Source organism: Triticum urartu, chromosome 7, assembly GCF_003073215.2.
Source record: "Triticum urartu cultivar G1812 chromosome 7, Tu2.1, whole genome shotgun sequence".
Lineage (NCBI taxonomy): Eukaryota > Viridiplantae > Streptophyta > Magnoliopsida > Poales > Poaceae > Triticum > Triticum urartu.
Window position 1 is genome coordinate 181,081,578 of NC_053028.1, and position 26,549 is coordinate 181,108,126.

A 26,549-nucleotide genomic window follows, 5' to 3' on the forward strand; every position below is an offset into this window, starting at 1 on the left:
AATTCTTCTCTTCTGATTCATGTAACAGGGTGATGGCCGAAGGCATGATGATAGTTCTATTGCTGTTCTAGTGTAGCGAAGGTGGCCTAGTTGACTATGGTCGCCTAGTGAGTCGTGCATAGGATTTCATCTGACTAACCTTGTTGTAAACTGCTGCTATTGTGGAGCTTGTTATCTGATTGTAAACTTGATGCTGATCACATTTGTATGTGTGTTATATGATGTAGCACTTTGATGGTTGATAATATTTGAAGTATTTCGTGTGTTTTCTGTGTGCCAATTTAAATACCAGGTATTTATTTGTGTGAAATAAAAAAATGAAGAATATTGCCCTGATGGCTAGGACCCAGTACTAGAACCTGACAATGGGGGACCCACCTAACTAGTGAACCCAATTTAGAAAAAAAAGAAAAAAAATGAAACTGTTGAGACAAAAAGGCCATGGGCCAAAAATAAAAAGGCTGCAATGTTGGGCTTGTTCCATGAAGCTGACAAAAAATTCACATGAAAAAATATAGAAAGGCCGAATTCTTGGGCTAGGCCCATGTAGAAAACCGAATTGGACCGGGCTGAATCTTGTGCCACATCAGCTTGCCACGCTGGATGCCTACGTGGCCTGGGGAGGTTGCTAGTGACCAAAACGCCACAGTGGACTTATTTTGGTCATAAACGTCTTCGACCATTCCAGAAGAAAGGTCGCTATAGTCAGTTTATGACGGCCAGCTTTTGACCTTCTGTTTTTGGTCACAAAAAGGTCGCAAATGGAAATTTGTGACCTTTCAGTGACCAATAGTGGTGGTCACAAGTTGACATATTTCTTGTAGTGACTATCGTGAGCAACTGATCATAGTGCCACTGCACACGAGCGTGTGTCTAATCGATCCATCCATTATTCGTAAGTTATGCATGGTTGTGCGGTGTCTAATGGTGGTCGTCGAAGGCTAGCTGGCGACAAGAGCGGTTGCATGGATGCGTGGTTGTCAATACGTTCCGCATACGCTTCAAAGGCTCGTCATCCATGAGTTCACATTTTACCACCATGCCAACGTCTGACCGCCCTGGCCTACCGAAACCCCTTCCATCGCTAGTGCATGCTTCCCGCCTGAAACGGTCACCGTCTCTCCAAAACGTCAATGCCGCATTCACCGGCCTTAACTGCAGGTGCAGTTGGTGTGTCACTGACATGTGGGCCAGATGCCCGTTGGGCCCACATGTCAGGGATACAATGCACCTGCGGTTAAGTCACTGAAGCAGCATCCGCATTCACACCCGACGCGACCTCTCACTGGCGCCGGCATTGCAGCAGCGCGACGGCCGAGAGAGCGCCACCCGCGCGGCATCCCGGTGCAAGCGCCTGTTCCGCGTTAACGACACCACAGCTATCCTTCCATCCGCCGCCCACATTAATGACATGCGGCTGCCAACGAACCTACTCCGGCGTCGGCCGTCCATCCGTCTGTCGCGGCTCATTGTCATTCGCCTGCTATATTAACTTGAGCCCCACCTCCCAGCCATAGCCAAAGACCCACACTCATTCTCCTCCGGTCCCTTCCTTCTATCGGCACCACTCCAACCATGGCCTCCTGGCGCTCTAAAGCTCTCTTGGACATACTGTCGCAGGAGCAGACGAAGGACATCGACGGCTCCACTCCGGGCGCGCTCCAAAGCTCTCTTGGATGTACTGTCGTAGGAGCAGATGAAGGAGATCGCCGGTTCCCCCCGGCCGCCCTCCGCTGCCACGACAACGAAGCCGGCGCACGTGCGCGGGCGCAGCCGACAGCAAGGAAGAGTAGTACACAGTAGGTCGCCGCCGCTCTGATCCCAGGAAGGCCACCGCTCCTCCACTCAGTCGACACCAAGCTTGGTGGGATAAACATCGGCGACCGATTAGCCGCTTGACGGCAACATGGAGGCGGAAATCTTCAGAACCTTGTGCTCCGGAGGATGAGGTTATCAAGGCGGATGAGGAGGAGGCAAAGGCAATGGCTGGCTTTCTCGGGTTCATGGTCGGACATGGTGGTCGGGCGCCGGCGATCGTTTAGATTAGGTTTTAGTATGGTTTGTGCGAAATATGTAATGAATTTCGTCCGGTTCATAGGAAAAGTTTTCGAAATGTAATGAATTTCATCCGATTAATTTGAAAATTTCTTTGTTTGCACGAATTTCGTTCGGTTAGTTCATATAGTTGTTGAAAGTTATGCGGGCAGCATTGGATGGCATCCATCAGTGTCCTCGGACAGATGCCGGTGTAAATTCGAGGGCCAGCGCTGGAGATGCCCTAACTATCATGCTATAATCGCTAACAGTGCTCCATTATTTCTCAGGGAATAGTTATCCCTCGATCAAAATCAGATCCGCCGTGTTCAACACTCCTCCCACGTAAGAGTGTAGACTCTTGCTTACATAAAAATGGAGCAAGTGGACGACACTGTAGCACGTCATATCACTCAAACTAGCCCGCCTAATGCGCGGGAAAGCACCGCCCTCGTCATTTTGTTCTGGATTTCTATGATCGACCGCACGAAAATATTATGCTTTGCAAGTTCAATAGGAAAAGGCGACACACTTACGACTCGTAGGCGTCGCACCCCCGGCAGTCCGACTTGCACGCCGCTCACCAGAGGGGACACGCGTTGTCTCGCATTTTCACTAACATGTTGGACTGCAATTGAATAAACCATCGATAGCCGAAATCTAATCACTCGGCGGGCGTCGACTGAGAAGAGGGAGACGGGGGATGGATAAGAGATCGCCCGCCGCCGCGCACGGACTCCAAGAAATATATATGGTGATAATGTGAGGTGGGCCATGCGGGAGTCCGGACAGCTTCCAAGTCCGCTTCTGACCGCCCTGGCCCACCAGAACCCCCCCCACCCCACCACCTCCCCCCACGCGTTCCCCCCTTAGGGCATCAATAGTGTGTTAAAAGAAACACAATGTATAGCTATGGCATGCAGCCTCTAAGGTGGAGCCCATATCTAACATAAAATATTTACTCTCTCCAACCATCTCAGGCCAAATCTGAACAAATATATGTGCTACAGGGATTGTAAGTAGGGCCAGGGAATTATTTTAGTGCAAAGAAATGTCTTAGATGCAACCTCTTGTGTAAGAGGTGACGCTAGAGAATTTTCCCTAAAGGCTTGGTCCAGCAGTGTATAGCGACAGCCTCTAAGGGCTTAGAGGCAGGTCTAGAGGCAGCAGAATGATACATTGTGGATGCTCTCAAACGCCAGCTGCCTGCATTCATAGCAAGTAGTACCATGGTTGATAATTGTACCATGGTTGATAAGATAGTCTTATCATAAGTCTTTTATGTAATTTTGAGATGAACAAAAAAACATGTGTACAATGGATCATCTCTTAGCCTTATCTTTAATAACTAGTTATTCCTAAAAACATGGTGAAACATATTGTGCTAAGAGATCATCTCTTGTCTTCTCTTAAATAAGAGAAGACAAGCCTTTTCTTATGATTTCTCTTTCCTCCACCTCATCATTTATCCTATGTAGCATCCCTACAATAGAACCATTGTACACGCCCTAATCCCGCTTAGGCTAGTCATAGTGGGGAGTAACTTAGACTAGTAACATGCATATGTTACTAGTCTATGTTACTACATTCATAGTGGGGAGTCACATATGTATAGTATCATGCAAGCCATCATTTATTAAGACATAGACTCATTTTGTCTTGGGACGCGTTATGTTACAGTAACATATTATGTTACTCCAAACACCTCTCTCCTCATTAACTATATGCCACATAAGAAAACTTTTTTCTTGAAGTGTGTTATGTTACTTGCTAAGTTACTCCCACTATGACCAGCCTTATGTGGAGGAGAGAGAGGCATTGACAAAGTCAAGGAGTGGGATCTGCAGGAGCCCGTCTCTACACGTGCTCCTAGGTATAAAAAATCTAATTCTATAAAAAAGAGGCATAAAAAACAATTGAGTCTAAAAAAAGAAAGGTAAATCCCATTTGAGAGGAAATAGATAAAGAGGAAGTGAGAAAAAGTTGTAACCTTATAGCCAACCTTATAGTCAACACTATGGTAGTATTACATGAGGAAGGAGGGAGTGGTGCACATGCCAAGTTCACTGGGATGCCCTGTTTCACACTCCTCCGTTGTAATAGTGGAGACAATAGCTTTCATCAAAAATAAAGAATGAATACTCGTTGCTCATCCACTATATTGGAAAGAATACTTTCATTCGCCGACATGTGGGACGTCGACCATCCTGGTCCACCTGCCATGCACAAAATTATCCTGGTCCACCCCGGTCGTAGCGCAGGCCCAACCTTTCCCACTGTAAGTTGGTCGGACGAAGGAACCATCATGACTTCGTTGAATTCCGCTTATTCAAGAAAACTTACTGTACCCACAGTACTACTACCACCCACGAAGACTGGACGTCACTGTACCACGTCATATCACTGAAACCCACTAGGCCAAACTAGCCCGCCTAGGACTTGTACTCCCTCCGTTTCAGGCCTCCTTTGGTTCATAGGATAGACATTTTATAGGAATAGAAAATTCATAGGAAGTGAGATAACATGCATCTCAATTCCTGTAGATGAAGAGATGTCATTTGGTGCATAGGCTAGGAATTTTTCCATTGAGTCTAGGCTAATGTTTTTTCCCTCCAAAATGTGAAGGATTGATTCCTATCCTACATAGGAATAGGAATCCATTCCTGCAAACCAAAGGGCTTCAAAGGAATTTTTCCTTTGCAAATCCTATCCTATAGAATTCTTATAAAATTCCTACAAACCAAAGGAGGACGAATGTATCCGTGTCGACTGTTGTCTGATCGATCGCTAAGCCTACAATTTTAGGAGCTTGGGATATTAGCCGATCAACGACGGATCAGTATAAGCGTACCACGAGCTCATCAGGCCCAACGTTTCTCTTCGGTGAGTGTTTTGCAAGTACTATAGCTCGGACAGTAGCTAGCCTACTAACACCAAGAATCATCAAACAAGCCCTGCTGATATGATAAATAGTTCAAACTTACATATAAGCATGCCATATATTACATCAAAAGCTGGTGAGAATCATCTGTTTCCACAACTCAGAGAGGGTTCGCATGATTCACTATCAAACAAAAGTAGCAAGTACCGCCCACACAAGACAGTGCACTAGCCCTAAGATGGTTTGATAACATGCATCGTTCTGGTAATTAAACACAATGCAAACTACCCTGAAGGATTAGCATGACCAACTATTTCTTGTCATCGATCTCTCGGGCAATGAGCACATCACAGATAGCGGCATGCGAATTGATCTCTGGGGCGATGTACACTGTGACATTGGAATCGATCTCTAGCGCGATGCCCATAGGATGGACAGCGGCATCGGAATCGATCTCCGGGGCGGTGTCAACAGGACGGACCGCGACATCAGAAACGATCTCTGGGGCGTTGTCCACAAGACGGGCCGCGACATTGAAATCATCAAGGACGTCCACCGACACTTGCACAACCCTAACATATTTGCAAGCACATTGCAAATACTCAAAAACCACAACTATGGTAAGCCATTACTTTTTACCTTGTGCATCTCACCGGGGGATCCCATCCCTCTGGGGGACATCTCCTCGTCCTCGATGGGGGCCATCACCTTGCCAAGGGAATACTACTTCTCAACGATGACTATCTCCTCAAACTCGGCCTTGAGCCTTGCATAGGTGGCCATTAGAGTTTCTGGGGTAGGCACGATGGGGCCCTTGTTGTTCTTCCAACTTTCTTTGAGGAGTTCGTCTGCCAACGTCGTCAACTCTTTGGCCAGTGCTAGTTTCTTGGAGTTCTTTGTCTCCATGGGTTGGCCCGCCAACATGGTCAACTCGTTGGTCGGTGCTCGCTTCCTGGAGAGCGCTGTCTCCAGTGGGTTGTCTACTGGCAACTCTTTTCCTAGTCCTCTAGGATCCATCAATGAATTGACAAACAAAAGGCAATCGAAAGGAAACCACAATCGAAATGAAAACGGGAAAAGAATAGGCTGTGAGAATAGGTCAGTGTTTCACAAAAAGAAGTTTCTTAGAATGAAAATATAGTAGCATCACTGATTTGCCCACCTTTCCTTCCTCGGTACAGAAGAAAAATGGCAGAAGTGAGGTTTTCTTCAAGAAAGGGGGGAAAGGGCTTCAACGAGCGTTCCAGTGAAATGATGGTTGCTTCGTCCAGTCCAACTTCGAGGCCACTTGACCACTGCTGGTAAAGGTGTGGGTTTTGTGATATGAAGGGTCATGACAGCCACATTGGGGTGACCGGTGAGTCTCGACTGTAGCACCTCGTTGTGATTTGGTGGATGGCACGCGGGCCCGGATGCTTTGTGATATGCTTTGATGCTTTGATGTTTGGTAGGGTGTATGAAGGGTGCATGAGTCCACTCTAGCTTAACACAAATACACTAGGAGCATGCATGAGAAGAGCCTGCATGAAGAGGGGTGATGGGATGAGCATGCACGAAGAGGGAACAACTATGCTAAGATGAGAATGCAACCAAACACACTGTGGCGAGCATTCGCAACTGCCACGTTCGGGTTGTGCTTGGCTCTTCGCCTCTTCGAGAAGACGAACAATGATGCTACTACTACTTCTACAGTATCGAATCCACTGCTGCATGTCCGTCCATCGCGTGCGGGAGGGATATCTTGTTGTATACTCTATATTTGCTGCAACCTCTAACATTTACCCCACCACAAATTAAATTATATATTCCTGTCTTGAACAGATGAGCGTGCAAACTACAATCACCAGGATGACAGGTAGGGACAGAAGATTATTTTAATAAAAAAGCATGGAGCCGACCCCAACGATTTTAAGCTTACAGGCACGGTACACGCTATCCTGGACTACTCTACACATGAAACTGCCACACGAGCGTCCGGGCTGCGCTTGGCTCTTCGCCTCTTTGGGAAGTCGAACAATGATGGAGTACTACTGTAGTGGAGGAGTACTACAGTATGCTTCTGGCCATCTGACACTGATTGAACTGCTGCATGTTCACCGCGTGCGGGAGGGAGAGCGTGTAGCGAACGAAAGCTTCTCCTAGTCCTGCCAGCCACCACGCTCATGGGCGAGGGAGGGACACAGCTTCATTGACTTACTGCTCCTTCCTTTGCGTGCATGACAGGTGGGCCCAACAGGTGGGTGGCCCACCTGTCATGCAACCAAAGGTAGGTGCGGTTAAGGCGAGAGGGCGTTGTAGTAATCAAACTTCTCAGTCTTGTATGAGTTGACGCGACACATCAAAGCACTGCACTCGATATATTTCAATAATTTGCGTTTACTGATGCATTAATTACAACGCATGCATGCATGCCGTGACTCTCCCTTTGATACCTTCATGTGTTGATTTAATGCACCTTGCCAAATTTTGACTATAAATTTAATTAACCAAATGTTCATGCATGTCACCAAAAATTACATAATTGAAAACTATGTTCAAATACTAATCAAACAATATAATTTTTGGTAACATGCACTAACATTTTGTCAGTTAAATCTTTGGTCAAAATTTAGCACCAATTACAAAGGGGCCTAATAAATATTCTACTCTCACATTTTGTTTTGAGGATACTCCCACATAGAAAATATAGATAATAATGCATGTTGGGGCAGCCCACGTTTCCGATAATTTTAGCTGTGGGCTTGTTCACAAATTTTAGAGGGGGTGGTTGTTCATTTAATGGAGGGTCTTGTACCAGACTTAAACAGTACAAAGTGCGACTTGGCACACCGTAACACCACTTGGAACAAGCGGGTAGCTATCTCAAAAAACAATCAACAACTAAAAAAACGGCGACCTGGCACATAGTACACAATTTTAAATGATTGTTTTGATGGAGTGAAAAAGGAAAACTACCCCACTACGTATATATAGGCCGGAGCCTCTGCGCTTGCTTGCTAGGGTTGCTCTATTCACACACTCTCATCCTCTCCAGATCTAAACAAGATAGCGGTGGTAACACTGTCTTTCTCCCTTCAAAAAACACTGTCTTTCTATCCTCACCGCTGGTTACAGATCCGGACGTATCCCCCTCTGCCGGTGAAGAGGAGGAGGGGCAGCATTTAGGCCGTCGTCGACAGCGAGGGAGGAGACCCACTGCCGGCTGCACCATTATCTCTGGCCGAGCGCCGGCGCGGGAGGTCCTCCGAACCCTTCGTCGTTGCCCTAGTGTGGGCGGATCCGGCCTCGCGCCGCCAACCTATCCACATCCCGATGACCTTCAGGTATATATTCCTTCGAAACCGCCCTAGCTCTACTTCCCCAGATCGCTACGTCGCTGCATGTGCATCATTTTCTACCTCTTAGCCCCTCTCGATCGGATGGTCAAACGACACATATTTTTCTTCTTCTATTGTTAGAGATAAAGCTACTTCATGGAGTCAAATTTTGTACTTGGTTCAAACACGAAATAAAGTGGGGGTGGGGGAATGTAGTATGTGCATCGGACTTGGTACAAACAGGAAGGATAGGGGTGAAAGTAGTACAGACTAGTCATCAAACCGGTCTCTTGGTCGAAAAGGGAAATATAGGGGAAACGTCGTACAGAGTGGTATGACCAGGACTAGATTTTCTATCCACACATAAGATGGCTGCATGCATCATTATGATGCAGAGGCCGGGGGCACGCCTCCATTTCCAAAAAAACATAGGAGTAGGTGGCTAGAGTGAACAAAACTGGGACCAACCCAGATATGTTTCTTGGATGTTTGTTTCTTGGGGCAACAAACTCTGAATCACCACTTTATGCCCCTGTTTAGGTACATGGTGCTGGACTGCTAGTGCACCCACTGTCCCATGCCCTTATACCAAATATTTAGCTTTTCTTAATCTAATGCCCCTGGTAAAATAAATCCATGCCACTATTATAAGCCATGACAAGTTTCGCCAAATGTTTTTGCCTGTAATTGTTTGAAACTCTGACTGTTTCCACTGTAGCTATTTGTGCAAACAGGGATATCCATTTCACCTGGTTGCTGTTGTGACCTTTTGGTGCACTGCACAAAACACTTCTTAAAAGAAGTGACTTTTGTGCTGTTTAACTGGAATGTCAGAATGGAACAGTTGGTTCATTTCAGTGGAATTGCACAAAGGGAGATCTATGTTCCAATCCTCATCATCCATATTGGCAACATAACCTTCCTTTAGGTAAGAATGATATTCAATGCATGTGTTCATCTCTATTTTGCGACTGCCATGAGAAAATAATGCTATTGTTTACTAGTACACTTGTACTCGCTCACCGACAAAACCAATTCTGAAATAGAAGGCCAATCATGTACTTGATTTCACCAACTGGTGAGGAGAAAGAGAAACAGAGCATGAAGATGAAGAAGAAGAAGAATAAATAGTGCCAAGGTGATATTGCTGAAGTCGAGGCCTCAGTCAAGGCCATTCAAGGGCTCCGGCAACGTCTACCTTACGTGTGAGATGATCCTCTAGGGATCCCTTCCACTTCTGCGTATTGTCCATGATGAATTTGATGCTACTGTTAGAGTAATATGCTAATGTCTTTCTATCCTTTCTCACTAAGCTAATGAAGGTTTCACCTTGTTCCTACTTGTGCAAATAGGGATCATGTTGTGCCAATCATACATTTTAGTGGAACTACACAAGACAATACAATGAACTGTATCCCAGCCAGTGCTTTAACTTTGTTGGAAGTTCTTGATACTCTTTCGATATAATCTCAGCACTGGTAAACAAGAGTGATTTCAATCATACATTTGAAGTGCACTGATACGTCTTCAACGTATCTATAATTTTTGATTGCTCCATGCTATATTATCTACTATTTTGGACATTATTGGGCTTTATTATCCACTTTTATATTATTTTTGGGACTAACCTATTAACCGGAGGCCCAGCCCAGAATTGTTGTTTTTGCCTGTTTTAGGGTTTCGAAGAAAAGGAATATCAAACGAAGTCCAAACGGAATGAAACTTTCGGGAACGTGATTTTCTCAATGAACAAGACCCAGGAGACTTGGACCCTACGTCAAGACACAAAAGAGGAGGCCACGAGGTAGGGGGCGCGCCTACCCCCTAGGCGCGCCCTCCACCCTCGTGGGCCCCCTGTTGCTCCACCGGCGTACTCCTTCTTCCTATATATACCTACGTACCCCCAAACGATCAGATACGGAGCCAAAAACCTAATTCCACCGCCGCAACTTTCTGTATCCACGAGATCCCATCTTGGGGCCTGTTCCGGAGCTCCGCCTTAGGGGGCATCGATCACGGAGGGCTTCTACATCAACACCATACCCCCTCCCATGAAGTGTGAGTAGTTTACCTCAGACCTACGGGTCCATAGTTATTAGCTAGATGGCCTCTTCTCTCTTTTTGGATCTCAATACAATGTTCTTCCCCTCTCTTGTGGAGAACTATTCGATGTAATCTTCTTTTTGCGGTGTGTTTGTTGAGACCGATGAATTGTGGGTTTATGATCAAGTCTATCTATGAACAATATTTGAATCTTCTCTGAATTCTTTTATGTATGATTGGTTATGTTTGCAAGTCTCTTCGAATTATCAGTTTGGTTTGGCCTACTAGATTGATCTTTCTTGCAATGGGAGAAGTGCTTAGCTTTGGGTTCAATCTTGCGGTGTCCTTTCCCAGTGACAGTAGGGGCAGCAAGGCACGTATTGTATTGTTGCCATCAAGGATAACAAGATGGGGTTTTCATCATATTGCATGAGTTTATCCCTCTACATCATGTCATCTTGCTTAAGGCATTACTCTGTTTTTAACTTAATACTCTAGATGCATGCTGGATAGTGGTCGATGAGTGGAGTAATAGTAGTAGATGCAGGCAGGAGTCGGTCTACTTGTCTCGGACGTGATGCCTATATACATGATCATACCTAGATATTCTCATAACTATGCTCAGTTCTGTCAATTGCTTAACAGTAATTTGTTCACCCACCGTAGAATACTTATGCTCTCGAGAGAAGCCACTAGTGAAACCTATGGCCCCCAGGTCTATCTTTATCATATTAATCTCCTACTACTTAGTTATTTCCTTTGCTTTTTTACTTTGCCTTTATTTTACTTTGCATCTTTATCACAAAAATACCAAAAATATTATCTTATCATATCTATCAGATCTCACTCTCGTAAGTGGCCGTGTAGGGATTGAGAACCCCTATTCACGTTGGTTGCGAGGATTTATTTGTTTTCTGCAGGTACGAGGGACTCGCGTGTAGCCTCCTACTGGATTGATAGCTTGGTTCTCAAAAACTGAGCGAAATACTTACGCTACTTTGCTGCATCATCCCTTCCTCTTCGGGGAAAACCAACGCAGTGCTCAAGAGGTAGCAAGAAGGATTTCTGGCGCCGTTGCCGGGGAGTCTACGCGAAAGTCAACATACCAAGTACCTATCACATACCCTTATCTCTTGCATTACATTATTTTCCATTTGCCTCTCGTTTTCCTCTCCCCACTTCACCCTTGCCGTTTTATTCGTCCTCTCTCTCTATCCTCCATCTCTTTCTCTATTCGTCCGCTTGTTTTTTGTTTGCTTGTGTGTTAGTTTGCTTGCTTGTCACGATGGCTCTACCTAAATTTGGTGATCTTCACCTTAAAAGATTAGAAGAGATCGAAAGCAATGTCAGGAGCTTTATGGTTTTGAAATTTGGACATAATAGTTTCTTCAAAATGAGCTTAAGAAACAGAAAAGTTTTATGAGTTTTATGAATAAAGAGTTTGATGATATGTCTAAAGAATTCGATGGTTTGAGATCCCAAATTGCTCGTCTTGAAAAGTTGACCGCTGAAATTTCGGATAAGAAAGCCACCTTAGTTAATAGGATGGCCGCTAAACCGGATTGCTATGAAAATAATGATGAACATCTAAAAGTTATTGATGTGTCCCCTATTAAATCTTTGTTTTGCAATATGAATCTTAATAATGATGGGACTGAATATGATCCACCTTTACCTAGAAGGCGTTCCAAGAATTCGGAATTTTTTGATCTTGACGCTAAAATTGATAAAAGTGGGATTGAAGAAATTAAAACCCTAGATGTTGCTAAACCCACTATTATGGATTTCAAGGAATTTAACTATGAAAATTGCTCTTTATTGATTGTATTTCCTTGTTACAATCCGTGCTAAATTCTCCTCATGCTTACAGTCAAAATAAAGCGTTTACTAAACATATCGTTGATGCCTTGATGCAATCTTATGAAGAAAAACTTGAATTGGAAGTTTCTATCCCTAGAAAACTTTATGATGAGTGAGAACCAACTATTAAAATTAAAATTAAATATCATGAATGCTATGATTTATGTGATTTGGGTGCTAGTGTTTTCATGATTCCAAAGACTTTGTGTGATTTGTTAGGTTTCCGTGATTTTGATGAGTGCTCTTTAAACTTGCACCTTGCGGATTCTACTATTAAGAAACCTATGGGAAGAATTAATGATCTTCTTATTGTTGCAAATAGGAATTATGTGCCCGTAGATTTTATTGTTCTTGGCATAGATTGCAATCCTTCATGTCCTATTATTCTTGGTAGACCTTTCCTTAGAACGATTGGTGCAATTATTGATATGAAGGAATGAAATATTAGATTCCAATTTCCATTAAGGAAAGGCACGGAACACTTTCCTAGAAAGAAAATTAAATTACCTTATGAATCTATTATGAGAGCCACTTATGGATTGCCTACCAAAGATGGCAATACCTAGATCTATCCTTGCTTGTTATGCCTAGCTTGGGGCGTTAAACGATAGCGCTTGTTGGGAGGCAACCCAATTTTATTTTTATTCCTTGCTTTTTGCACTTGTTTAGTAGTAAATAATTTATCTAGCCTCTGTTTTGGTTGTGTTTTTGTGTTTAATTAGTGTTTGTGCCAAGTAGAACCGTTGGGAAGACTTGGGGAAAGTCTTGTTACACTTGCTGTAAAAAAACAGAAACTTTAGCGCTCACGAGAACTACTGCCATTTTTATTTGGAAAGTACTATTTAGTTAATTCTTTTTGCAGATGATTAATAGATAAATTCCTCACGTCCAGCAGTTTATTTTTAAATTTTTGGGGTTCCATATCTTGCGCTAGCTACAGATTACTACAGACTGTTCTGTTTTTGACAGATTCTGTTTTTCGTGTGTTGTTTGCTTATTTTGATGAATCTATGGCTAGTAAAATAGTTTATAAACCATAGATAAGTTGGAATATAGTAGGTATAACACCAATATAAATAAAGAATGAGTTCATTACAGTACCTCGAAGTGGTCTTTTGTTTTCTTTCGCTAACGGAGCTCACGAGATTTTCTACTTTAAGTTTTGTGTTGTGAAGTTTTCAAGTTTTGAGTAAAGATTTGATGAATTATGAAACATGGAGTGGCAAGAGCCTATGCTTGGGGATTCTCATGGCACCCCCAAGATAATCTAAGGACACCTAAAAATGGGAGCGGCATTTTGGCTCTCGGGTCCATATAGACCCGTAATCTGAGCCGCTGGTGATGCATTGTGATCTGTGCCACCTGTTGCTATCAAAACAATACAGGTGAAGCGAAATGATTTATACGCAGATACGCCTGGTGTATGGTGGGGGGCGTAGTTGACGGACGTGAAGAGGTGGACGGCCACCCACCCGCTGTACTCTGTACCCGTGGTACAGGTGTCACCCCGAAACGGTGGCCTCCGTCTGGGCTTGGCCCACATGTAAGATTTTTTTCTCCATCGCCTTCACATCTCGATTCTGTGGTCGCTATTGCTGGTGAGTGGCATTATCAGACCAGAACGGCGAGCAGAGGACCAGTCCGCCGGCGGCGAAAGCGACCGCGACCGCGTAAGTAGCTACCCCTGTTGGTGTCGCCGCCGGGGAGCTGATCTGGAACGGTTGTTGGGAAGATGGCGGAAGATTTCCCAAGGGCTCCGGTGGAATTTTGTTTTTTGATTGGATTCATGATTTCAGCTTGCCAATTTTCGAGGATGCGGCATGCAGCGCCGCCGCCCCCGTCCCAAAGTCTAAAGGTGTAGGGGATTCCTTGGTTCAATCAGCGGGGGGATCCAGGTGCGGAATCCTTGGTGATGTTGCCATTCCAGCTATTCAGATTTATGGCAGTTCTCGTGTTGAGCAAACAAGCGTTAGTGGAGGTGGTGGCTCTATCTCGGACATTAATGAGAGCGAGGGTGACAATGTCGATGCGATTAGCCCAGGCTTGAAGGAGGGTGGTGAACCATACCCAGTCGATTCGGTCGTTGCAAAGCAGGCAGATAGTTCGTGTGGAGCATCTGCTCACTCCACGGGCAAGATTGATCCTCAAGCCCCAGGCTGGACCAGAAGGTATGCCTACCATTTTGAAACAGAAAAATGCATCTGTTGGGATTTGACTGTTATTCAGTATTAGAACCATTGCGAATGTCGTGAAATCTGAACGATATATTCTCTAATTATTAGTGTGATCCTGTATATGGAGGCAGACAAAGCAATAATATCTGTAGTGGATAAGTTTGGAGTTACTGTAGAAGTCATATGCGAGTGAAATGTATATATTTTACAGAACCATTGTTTTCAGTTTTGAAAACATATATGTTGATTAGAATGACTTGCGGTTTTATGCGTAAAATGCTTCTCCAGAGTCAGAGTTGGGCAACAAGCCCCGGATCGTGCGCCATGCCCAGATAGGGTGTGCGCGTTGGAGCAGACTATAAGAGGCTATGCTGAAAAGCTAGGGCCAAATGTGATTGAGCCTGAGATTGGATTAACATTTGATTCGTTGGGAGAGGCTTGCGATTTTTACAATATATATTCTTGGGAACTTGGCTTTGGCATAAGGTATGGGAAGAGCAGACCGAATTCAGAGAAGACAAAATGCATGCAAGAGGTGGTTTGTGGTTGCTCGGTAAGTCTCAAGGATTTCGTTTTGCTTGAGTTAAGTATTTTTTGGTTGAAGAAACATGGGCACCTGTACTAAGACGGTTTTATGTGCTGCAGGGGAAGCCATTAAAGGAAAACAGCATGTCTTGCAGATGTGAATGCCCAGCAATGATCTGTTTGTTGAGAACAGACGACAATGGGTGGTACATCACAGAGCACCGGGTTGAGCACAATCACTCATTGTCAAGCATCCTAGTTCATGGTCATGGTCATGGTCACAATCAGACGACAATGGGTGCTTCAGGCGGCGTAGAATAACACATCCTAGTTCATGGTCAAGCATTGCTGCTCCTAGCAGCTGCTCTTGCAAATCCTTCCCGGAAATCCTTACCAACCTAGGGTCGTTGTGTACTATCCAGTTCCTGTTTGAGACATGGATTACTGTTATGTGGGTAACAAAAAGCTGAAATGTGAAGAGTGGTTCACAGACAGAAAATATGAAAAGAGAAAGAGGATTTCTTGACGAACCTAGCAATGTGTTTGACTGACAGAGATGAGAAGTGAACCTCAAGAAGTTCTGCGGAGTGAGTTGGTCCTGGGACAACCGGACGCCCTGCAAACCAAGGGTTGGATGCGTAGCTGCGTGAGGATCTTCCTTTTGGGTATGGCTGCACAGTTGACGCCAAATATAACAGATGATGACTCATTCCCAATGCAATCGGCATATATGTCCTTGATGGATGCTAAAATGCAGCGGGCATATTTTTGATCTGCTGCGCAAATTTCTTCGTTCATTGATGAATCGTTGGTGCCGTGGATGACAGGGCATTTCTGAACGGACGTTTGTGCCTTCACCAAACTAGATCCTGAGCACCTTGGACGCTTCAGCACTCTTTGTCTCTGTGAGGAGCTCTCTGTAGAAAATGAAAGTGAATGAGAAGACGGAGTAGGTAGCGTGAACCATTCTGGGTACGATTTGTGACAAAAAAAATGCGTAGGTTGTTGCAAAAAAACACCTTCATCATCAGATAGTTGAAGTCGGACACCTTGTATTTTGTCAGAGACTGGTGTGTTGAAGTTGGACATGTTGTTGGAACTGCTAGGGTGGGAATGTTCTGGCTGTACCGTATGTGATTTCGGAGTTGCACTATCATTAACAAACTGGAGTGGACAGTCTGAGAACCCCCTGGCAGCACAGCATGTGCAGTTGGCTGCAAGTGCGGCGAATAGCTTGTCTGTGAAGTTCACCATGTCAGTTTGTATGTTGTGTCGTGCAGTGGTCACATGACGGATCGCTCTCGCATTTTGTTCACATAGGAGGACGGCAATTGGTTGTTTTGACTGTGGGATGAAGTAAATCATAGTTAGTATGGTTGCACATGAAAAAGAAATATAAAAGTAAAGAATTAAAGCAGTCAAGGTGGGGTTCAGCATACCACGAGTGGAAAATGTCGTGCGATATGGTTAGAGTAATCCAGTGCGGACAATTGCCTGGGGGAAATGGCAGGGGATAACTGTTGATTAGCATTGGTTGGCGGCCTGCATGGGACAGTCTTTCTGGCTGTTGCTTGGTGCTGCGACAACGGGTTGTTGCTTGCTAGAGGAGCTGACATGGATGGTGTGACAGGCTCTTTCTGAGGCCTGCTTCGCGAGTAACATACTGTGGACGGGTCTCTGAGCTGCGTGGAAAGGGTAAAGGGATATTAGTTAGCCTGCAATACAGAAAACAATTTATACCTTGTGATTGTTTACTGGAGCAGAGGAGAAAGATGGCTCAGGTAATCCAACGTCTGTGGCCATTGTAGCCATTTTTCGTAAGGTATCTTGGTCAAACACATTGACGCGGGGGAGGACATCATGCTTCTTGTTGAATATGCCCAGATCAAGATTGTCCAGGTAGAAAACATGCATCAACAAAATAATGGTGAAACACACCGTTTTGAAATGTTTAGGGCCAAAAACATGAATAATACCCTGAAAAAGAAAGGTGTTGACCTGCAGAAATAGGTGCCCTCCTGTGAGGTTCGTAGTACTAACTCCGTTCTTGATATCCATCTTGAGCTTAGTTACAGCATCAAGCAAGCATTGCATGACATAGTCACACCAATTGAATTGAGGAATGTTCTCGGCTTTTGAAAGTGCACCCCAGAAATCGATGGTCTTGTAGTCGTGTTTGCAGGACGGAGCTAGAACATGACCCATCACAAAAATGACAAATGCTATCTGGAAACATTCCTTCTCAATCTTGCTAGATTGATCTGTGATGTCTCTCTTGAGGAACGCTTCCGCCGACCGCAGGCTGTGAGAAGAAGCTAGGTCCATCCCTAAGGTTTTCTTGATGAAGGAAATTGACTCTTCGTTAATGTTTCCGTCGGGTCCAAGCACATCTCGGTTGCCGGATGGGATACCGAAAACCATTCCAACATCTGCGGAACTGAACTTCAGGGTCTTCCTGCCACTAATAATAATTGCTTTCTGGCTAACCTCCACCTTACTCATGACCCAGGAACTAAGCTTCAGGTTCAATTTCTGTATCATTGGCAAATCAAGCATACCACCAAAACCAATTTATTTTACTAGCCAACATTTGTACTCGCAGAAACCTTTCATAACAGAAACAGCGTGCCTAACTGAACTCCTAGATGTAGTGTTTGGTGGGAGGATATCTGTGGTTGCGCCATGGCTCTCAGTAGAATTCTGGCAACCAATATCTGCAGCTTGTCCATTGCTACCCATCTCTGCTACGCTACTAAACTGGTCGGGCATGAGCCCCTCTGCATGGCGATGAGGAAAAATAAACGAGCGTGAGTAATCGCTGAATGGAAAACAGATCTACGGGGGGTGGGGAGGAATGGGAGGAATCGATCTGGAAAAGACGCGGGGGGGTGGGGTGGTCCTTGCGGAGATGCTTACCGTATTGCAGATGCAGTTCCGGTGCATGTATGAGATCTCTGACTGCGGCGGGCCGCCAAGATCATCGCGGTGGTGCAGAAACGACGATGAGGCAGCTCCTGGTGGCCTAGATCGCCGTGGTGCCCCAAGGGGAAGAAGATTGGGGGGAGGTGGGGGATGCCGGTGGGGGGGTGGGTGTGGTTGGACCGAAATATGCCCAGGTCACAGGTTTGCATGGCCGTTTGGTGCCCTCTGTTCTGGACTGTAATGCACTAGAGAAATCGAGGAAAAAATGACAGCTGCTAAGTGAGGCGTGTCAAACGGTGATTGGCTAAGTTCCTGTCTCATTAGTTTAAATTAGAATAATTTGGAAAACAGAGCCACTCCCATAAACATTCTTCATAATAGCCAAGGCAAGAAGACATTCGGTACCAAATTACAGATACAGTCACACTGGATCCGATGCAAGAGCTATGACTAACGAGCAAAGTACATCGTGACGAATACAACAAATGCGAAGGCGATGAGCAGCAGAGTGGCCAACAGATTGGCGATGCCCAGCATGGTGTTGAACCTAACAGGTCCTGTAGCTGACGAGCTCCAAGGAAGCTGCCCCTCTGAGCTACTGTTCTTGGCAAAGCTTGAAAAATTTCTTGGTTGTGTGCTGCTCCGTCCGCAGCTGATTGCTCCACCAGGTACGCTTCGTAACCTTCCTGCCACTCGTAGAACGGGCATTTCCCAGACTGGACAGCAAAAATCGGCCCTGCCGTTAGAACTGGATATGGAGGAATCAGGCCAAAAAAGTTTTAGAAAATTAACAGCTCCGGTGAAGCTCACATCTTTCTTGCAGCACTTGTAGTAGCGGTTCCCCGGCTGGGATCCGCGGGGGCCACAAATGTTTGTGATGATCCTATCTCTGCAGAATGGGCATGGGATCAGCAGCAGAGCAGGCGGGGTAGTGCGGCGCCTGATGGAGGAGGAAGATGACTCCATTGCCGGAGCTGTTTGGGTGAGGCGGAGGAGTGCAGAGGAAGGAGACGGGCATGAGATGGGAGAACGAGCAAGTGGTGGGGGCCAGCGGTGGAGGTGTGTAGAAATATCTGCTCGGCAACCCGCACCGTTTCCAGACGTTGGTCCATTTCCATCCTTGTTTGGTACATCTCCATCCATATGCATCTGTACTAAACGACGCGGATGAGGACCACAGCTGGACATATTGATCTGACATGTGGACCACCACTGAATATACCCAGGAAAATACGAGATGAAATACGAGCCCATGTGCGAATCTCGATGCGAACCTGTGGTCCAGATTCCGGGTGCATATGAACCCGAGAGCCAATGTGGATTTCCGCACCTAAAAGCCAAAGCTTGGGGATGCCTCGGAAGGCATCCCCTCTTTCGTCTACTTCTATCGGTAACTTTACTTGGAGCTATATTTTTATTCGCCACATGATATGTGTTTTGCTTGGAGCGTCTTGTATGATTTGAGTATTTACTTTTTAGTTTACCACAATCATCCTTTCTGTACACACCTTTTTAGAGAGCCATACATGATTTGGAATTTGTTAGAATACTCTATGTGCTTCGCTTATATCTTTTGAGTTATGTAATTTTGCTCTAATACTTCACTTATATCTTTTCGAGCACGGTGGTGGATTTGTTTTATAAAAACTATTGATCTCTCATGCTTCACTTAGATTATTTTGAGAGTCTTAAATAGCATGGTAATTTGCTTAAAATCCTAATATTCTTGGTATACAAGATCAATAATAAAATTTTCTTATGAGTGTGTTGAATACTATGAGAAGTTCGATGCTTGATAATTATTTTGAGATATAAAGATGGTGATATTAAAGTTATGCTAGTTGAGTAGTTGTGAATTTGAAGAATACTTGTGTTAAAGTTTGTGATTCTCGTAGCATGCACGTATGGTGAACCGTTATGTGATGAAGTCAGAGCATGATTTATTTTTTGATTGTCTTCCTTATGAGTGGCGGTCGGGGATGAGCGATGGTCTTTTCCTACCAATCTATCCCCTAGGAGCATGCGCGTAATACTTTGCTTTGATAACTTGTAGATTTTTGCAATAAGTATGTGAGTTCTTTATGACTAATGTTGAGTCCATGGATTATACACACTCTCACCCTTTCATCATTGCTATCTTCTCTAATATCGCGCACCTTTCGCCGGTATCATACACCCACCATATACCTTCCTCAAAACAGCCACCATACCTACCTATTATGGCATTTTCATAGTCATTCCGAGATATATTGCCATGAAACTTTCCACCGTTCCATTTATTATGACACACTCCATCATTGTCATATTGCTTAGCATGATCATGTAGTCGATATCGTATTTGTGGCAAAGCCACCATTCATAATTCTTTCATCCATGTCACTCATGAGTCATTGCACATCCCGGTACACCACCGGAGGCATTTATATAGAGTCATATTTTGTTCCAAGTATCGAGTTGTAATTGTTGAGTTGTAAGAAAAATAAAAATGTGATGATCATCATTATTAGAGCATTGTCCCAGTGAGGAAAGGATTATGATCCCCCCACAAGTCGGGATGAGACTCCGGACGGAAAAAAGGGGAAAGAAAAACGGCCATAAAAAAGAAAGAGAAAAGGCCCAAATAAAAATGAGAGAAAAAGTGAGAAGGGGCAATGTTACTGTCCTTTTACCACACTTGTGCTTCAAAGTAGCACCATGATATTCATGATGGAGAGTTTCCTATGTTATTACTTTCATATACTAGTGGGAATTTTTAATTATAGAACTTGGCTTGTATATTCCAATGATGGGCTTCCTCAAAATGCCCTAGGTCTTCGTGAGCAAGCAAGTTGGATGCACACCCACTTAGTTTCTTTTTGAGCTTTCATATACTTATAGCTCTAGTGCATCCGTTGCATGGCAATTCCTACTCGCTCACATTGATATCTATTGATGGGCATCTCCATAGCCCGTTGATATGCCTAGTTGATGTGAGACTATCTTCTCCCTTTTTTTCTTCTCCACAACCACCATTCTATTCCACCTATAAGTGCTATGTCCATGGCTCATACTCATGTATTGCGTGAAGATTGAAAAAGTGCCAGGACCCCGATTCCAAGTCACATCGATCTAGCATGTAACACCTCATATCGCTTTGCGGCCTCACGCGCGATATTCCCACGGGTGTCGCCTTACTATGGCCCGGGACCGTTTGCGTCTTTTGTCTCACGTATATCTAGCATCCATATGACAGAGAATCCGGGCCGACATGACTAGTCGTGAACCCAAAGTGGCACTAACTTACAGGGACAGGCATACATGAATCAACATCAAGCATGTCGGTCAGCAACGTGCGAATCCGGGCTGTAGCACTGGGCTAACAGGACTCCGGTGAACCGGGCTGTAGCAGGCTAGGCAGGACTCCGGATGTCACCGCGTGACATTTCCCCGAAGGGACAGACACATGAACGAAGTGAATCACATGCCGGCCAGTCAAGTGTTCCGGAGCAGTAGTGCTGGGCTAGCAGGACTCCGGTGAACCGGGCTGTAGCGGACTACTATGGCTCATGGAAGCACAAGACTACATTTCCCCATAAGAGAGGCTACCAAGGATAAACAACTAGGTTGTCGGATCCCACACATACCAAGCATTTCAATCATACACACAATATGCTCAATATGTGCAATACAACATGGCATCACAACAAGACTCTACGACTCAAAGTATTTATTCATTAGGCTCCGAGGAGCGAGATAACACAAACATGGGTCTCATGACCCAACATTCAGAGCATACAAGTCAAGCACATGCGGAAGCTTAACATGTCTGAGTACAGACTTCTACAAATGAAAAAGGCTGAGAAGCCTGACTATCTACCAGATCCCGCCGAGGGCACAAGATCGTAGCTGAGGTATCAAACTAAACGTCGAAGTCCACACGGAAGTACTAGCGAGACTGAAGTCTCTCTGCAAAAACATAAAATAAGCAAACGTTAGTACAAATGTACCCAGCAAGACTTACATCAGAACTAACTACATATGCATCGGTATCAACAAAGATGTGGTGGAGTTTAACTGCAGCAAGCCAGCTTTGACTCGGTGGCTAACCTGAACTACGACTGCAAGTAACTCTTTTGAGGTGGCGCACATGAGTCCACAAATTCATCATATCAATACTCCACTATGGATCCGCTCCCGTCTCCCTACGAGAACGCCATCCATAGCACTCATGCTTATCTTGCGCATTTTGGAGTATCCACTTTCACTTGTCTATGAACTATGCAAGGGGTCCAAGTTTCCATATTCGAGGAATCCGGCTATTCGAATAGATAATGATAACCCTGCAGGGGTGTACTTCTTCACACACGCTCTCGCCACTTATCGCCCTATACACGTCATGTACCTCGGCAACCTTCAAGCGGAAGCCGGGAGAGGGAGTCGGCCACGACCTGACTAACCAACAAGTCTCTAGTCCAGGTTTATCGCCTATTCCGGTTCCATCCGCAAGGAGATCCGTCCGGGGTGTCGCTCACGACCCCAAACGATGTGTGCAGGGTTCCCAAGCCCACCATCCGGGTGCCACTTGGTACACCGTGCCACTGTTCCTAGTCTGTCCCAAGCCCACCTGTATCGGGTGCCACTTGGTAGACTACTAACACTACCTACAAACACCAGAAACTAGTTGCAACTCCTAGATAGAGATCGAGTTGATTAATAAGCCGAGAGGGGCCGAGTTACCGGAACCCAATGTGTGGTAGTCACTGTTCATGGATCACAAACACAGAACTCAGTTCCTGAGAACGGCTGCAATGAGACAACCCACCATGTACTCCTACATGGCCTCTCACCGCTACCTTTACCAAATCGTGTTCACACACTTAGCTCACACACGGTAGGTCATGTTCATCACCATTCCAATTCATCCCCGATGAATCAGACCTGACTCAACTCTAAGCAGTAGCAGGCATGACAAACAAGCATGAATGAGTAGGCACATCAGGGCTCAAACAACTCCTACTCATGCTACTGGGTTTCATCTATTTACTGTGGCAATGACAGGTCATGTAGAGGAAAGGGGTTCAACTACCGCAGCATGTAATAGTTGAATCGTTGTTGTCCTAATGCAGTAAAAGAGAGCAGAAGCGAGAGAGTGGGACTGTATCAGAATGAACAAGGGGGTTTTGCTTGCTTGTCACTTCTGAAGACAACATTGAGTCTTCATCAGTGTCAACGATCATAGCGTCGGAGCAGCGTCTACCAAGAGGGGACAATTACCGGCAAACAAGGAAAAGCACAATCAATGCAATGCACAATATGATGCATGATCATGACATGACAATATGTTGTGATTTGAGCTAATGCAACTAGTAACAAAAATGTTTGGGTTGATTTGAACTCAAGGTTCAAATTCAAATTCAAACTATGAATTCAAATAGTGCATTATCATGTTTTGGACTAAATAGTGAGGTTAACTTGCTCAAACATGCATGAAAATGCCATAAACAGATTCCTTGAATTTTTCTGATAAATTTTCATATATAAAACTTTTCATTTGGAGTTATAGATTATTTTCTATGATTTTTCAAAGTTTTGGATATTTTCTGAAATAAATAAATTATTTAAGATTTATTTAAATTCCAAAGAAGGATTACTGCGTCAGTCTGACACCATCATGATGTCAGCAGGTCAACCGGGCATGGTCCAGGTCAAACCTGACCAGTGGGACCCACTGGTCAGTGACCCAGTGAGGTCAACGCCGACGCGTGGGGCCACTGTGGGTCCGGACACGGCCACGTCAGCGAGGTCAACGCCGACGCGTGGGGCCACTGTGTTTAGATTAATTTTAATCTATTTTGTTAGCTGGTAAGTTAGGCAGCGGGGCCCGCACGTCAGTGAGAGTGTGGGTTAATTAGCGGGGTCATTAACTGCTAATGACGGTGCCATGTCATCATCGCCGGCGTTATAACCACCGGCGTAAACAGAGCATGGCGAGGTTGCTCGTCCAGCCAACTCTGGCGACGAGAGGTCGCGCGGTTAGGCGCGTTGGAAGCGGAGCAACGAGGCGCGTCCGTTAGTGGCCTCGGGCGGCGCTGGGGTGGCGTGCAACGGCGGGGACGGCTAGTTGGGCGGCGGCCGGAGTACAGCGTCGATGGGGATAGGGTCTAGGGGACGAAATTAACAGAGAGGAGAGAGGGGAAATGACGACGGCCTCACAGGGAGTAGAACTGGGGCTCAGAGAGCTCGGGGACAACCGGCAGGCGACAGATCGATGGCGGCTCCCTCCGGTGGCCGACGTTGAAGACGAAGACGATGGCGACGAAGCAGCGTGTCCCGAGCTCGCTTGCTTCGGTGTATAGGCCCACGGCATCTTGGCGGAGCGGTTGGACGGCTAGGGAGGCAAGGGGTGGGCAGTGGCCGTGAGGGCAGCGAGGGGCAGCGACGATGGCGCTCGGCCGGTGAGAGAGAGAGCCAGGTGAGGGGAGAGGTTGCCGGTGAGAGAGAGAGAGAGGTCAGGGGGTCTCGTGGCGTCGGCAGAGGCGAGGGGGAAGCAGGAGGCGGCAAGCAGGAGCTGGCGCAGCTCGGCTGTGCGCTCTCCACGCAGCTGCCTCGCCTTCTGGCAGAAGGTTGAAGAAGGCGCTGCGCTGGCTGGGCTGCACAGTGTTGGGCCGGCTGGGCGCCAGGTAAGTTGACCCAAGTATGTCTTCTGCCTTTCCATTTGTTTCTATTTTCTACTTTTGCAATTTGTTTTTGATTTAGCAAAAACACCAAATCATTTCTATAAATCCTGAAATTAATTATGGGCAATAACTGAACTTTCTCAGAGGCCCTTAGCTATTTCCAGAATTGCTGGAGCATTTAATAATATTCATAACAATTAAATGCCCCAATTGAAATACTTTATGAATTAGTTCAAATATCCAGAATGGCCTAAAAATATTTGCATCATTTTTGGCAGAGGTTTTCACCTTTAACAAAAATAATGAACATTTTCAACGGCATTTTGGATTCATTGAAGATTATTTTAGGCTGAACCTATTTGACTTGATCTGGTGCTAGGGTCTCAACAATCCCCATTTCAACTTTCAAAGAAGACATGATGCATGGATGCTTGTGTAACTATTTGCAATCAAATTCTAGGGCTGTGACAACTCACCCCCACTAAACAAGAATCTCGCCCCGAGATTCAAGACGTGAGGTAAGAAGACATGGAGGCATAACGCTAACACAAACTTCACGATCCAGGTTGCACCTCATAAGAACGTTGATTCGATCATCATCCTTGTCTTGACATCTTGTTCTGAGAACTCCATCCAGCATGACAATGAGAAGAAAGGGAAAACTCTAGAAGAATCAATCTTCATGAAGATCGAGCAACTGACGATCAACTCACGGAATGAGATGTACAACATCTCTCGAGCTAAGAGACGAAACATACATACAAAGGGATGGAGTGAAACAGAGAACGAAGATTCAAGTTGATAAGCACAATGCCACGCTGAATAAGATGGTGCATGGTTTCAAGATAATGAGGAGTTATCTGCCATGATTCGATAATGGCACCTTGGGGAAGGTGACTCGCAGAAATATTCCCCTAAGTGGCAAAAGAATTACTTTTGATACAACGACCAATGAAACTCTCTGTACCAACCTAGGGCAATTCAGAACCGATTGTTTGAAGAAGTCGGAAAGAATGGCATACTCAGACTAGAACGGATGATGTGGACTACCTTGTTGAAGACAATGCAAGGGATGATTTTGCTTGCGCGTGCTATCGAGAACTTGAGCATTTCCATATTCATCAAGGTTCTACCAACATGCGCGCTGAGGATCCTGGCAACACAACATACTACCATGATGAATAGTGATGGACGATGCAGATGCAAAGGAAGATAACACCTTCTCAGAGTTCACCTTAGCGAGGCCAAGGGATCAAAATCTGGATGATCGACCAAGAGACATTCAGCACTCCGCTTCTAATGTTCTCCTTGATGTGCTAGGTTAACCCATTTATTGATATGGTTTGGTATCTAGGACATCAAGTAAAAGGTCGGACTTCGGGAGCACAAGAATCCATAAGGAATAACTAAGGAAGTAGTATCCTATGAAATCCTTATGGGGAGGTGGCCAACTTCTTCAAGCAAGATACTACAATAATAGGTCTTCCGGTTGGGTGTGTTGGCCACGGGATCCACTCCACCGGTTACCACGAGACCAATATTATAACTCTTGGGAAACGTTCCAACCATCATATCTACCTGAGATTCAGATCTAGTTGGTAACAGGATATTCCAGACTCATTGAGTCTAGAAGAAAATGAAAGTTTACAACACCAATCAATGAGATGGCGTTGCGAGATTCTCGGGAAATGAACTATGGTAGTAAGCTCCAAAACATGAGCTGGTTCTGCTACAAGCATGTGAACACGCTGTCCTAGACAAGCATGGTCACCTGGTAGTCTTACAGTGAAACACTACCGAGTTCAGGGGGAGCCATCAACGAGGATATCGAAGTCCTTGCATAAGTCTAGCTCTTAAGAAGAAACTTCTTCTCCTTGAACAAATCAATCGGTGGCTTGGTGTGCTAGGGACACATATGGACCGGAGGTAGCGAGCCTATCAAAACATAGAATACTTCGCACATGCATGACTAACTTGGGATGACTCCAACGGAAGCAAAAACAAGCTTTCTCGAATCCACGGCGGCAACTTGCATCAGATGCACATGAATTAGAGGAAGTCACATCTTTCAACCAGACATATGCTTCATGAACGGGACATGAGGGCAAAGCTTATAAAGTTTCCAACACTAGTGTAA

At 45.2% G+C, this 26,549-nt stretch overlaps 2 protein-coding genes across 3 annotated transcripts; one reads left to right on the forward strand and one right to left on the reverse strand.

The window, feature by feature from the left end:
- The first annotated feature begins 1,575 nt into the window (after window positions 1–1,575).
- LOC125518643 lies at window positions 1,576–15,155 on the forward strand. The gene is made up of 4 exons (XM_048683467.1): window positions 1,576–1,759; window positions 13,811–14,303; window positions 14,598–14,862; window positions 14,955–15,155. The coding sequence occupies exons 1-4, from the start codon at window positions 1,576–1,578 to the stop codon at window positions 15,153–15,155; spliced, it is 1,143 nt and encodes a 380-aa protein (XP_048539424.1).
- Window positions 14,964–19,168, reverse strand: LOC125520167. Of its 2 annotated transcripts, none has more exons than XM_048685006.1 (7): window positions 18,567–19,168; window positions 17,751–18,472; window positions 16,590–17,611; window positions 16,274–16,516; window positions 15,854–16,178; window positions 15,366–15,751; window positions 14,964–15,259 (listed from the first exon to the last, which is right to left on the reverse strand). In XM_048685006.1, the coding sequence occupies exons 3-6, from the start codon at window positions 17,388–17,390 to the stop codon at window positions 15,405–15,407; spliced, it is 1,716 nt and encodes a 571-aa protein (XP_048540963.1). In that variant the 5' UTR covers window positions 17,391–17,611; window positions 17,751–18,472; window positions 18,567–19,168; the 3' UTR covers window positions 14,964–15,259; window positions 15,366–15,404. The 2 variants fall into 2 exon arrangements, with proteins under 2 accessions (XP_048540963.1, XP_048540964.1); XM_048685007.1 differs by having other exon boundaries at window positions 16,833–17,611; window positions 18,567–19,164.
- Window positions 19,169–26,549: the final 7,381 nt, after the last annotated feature.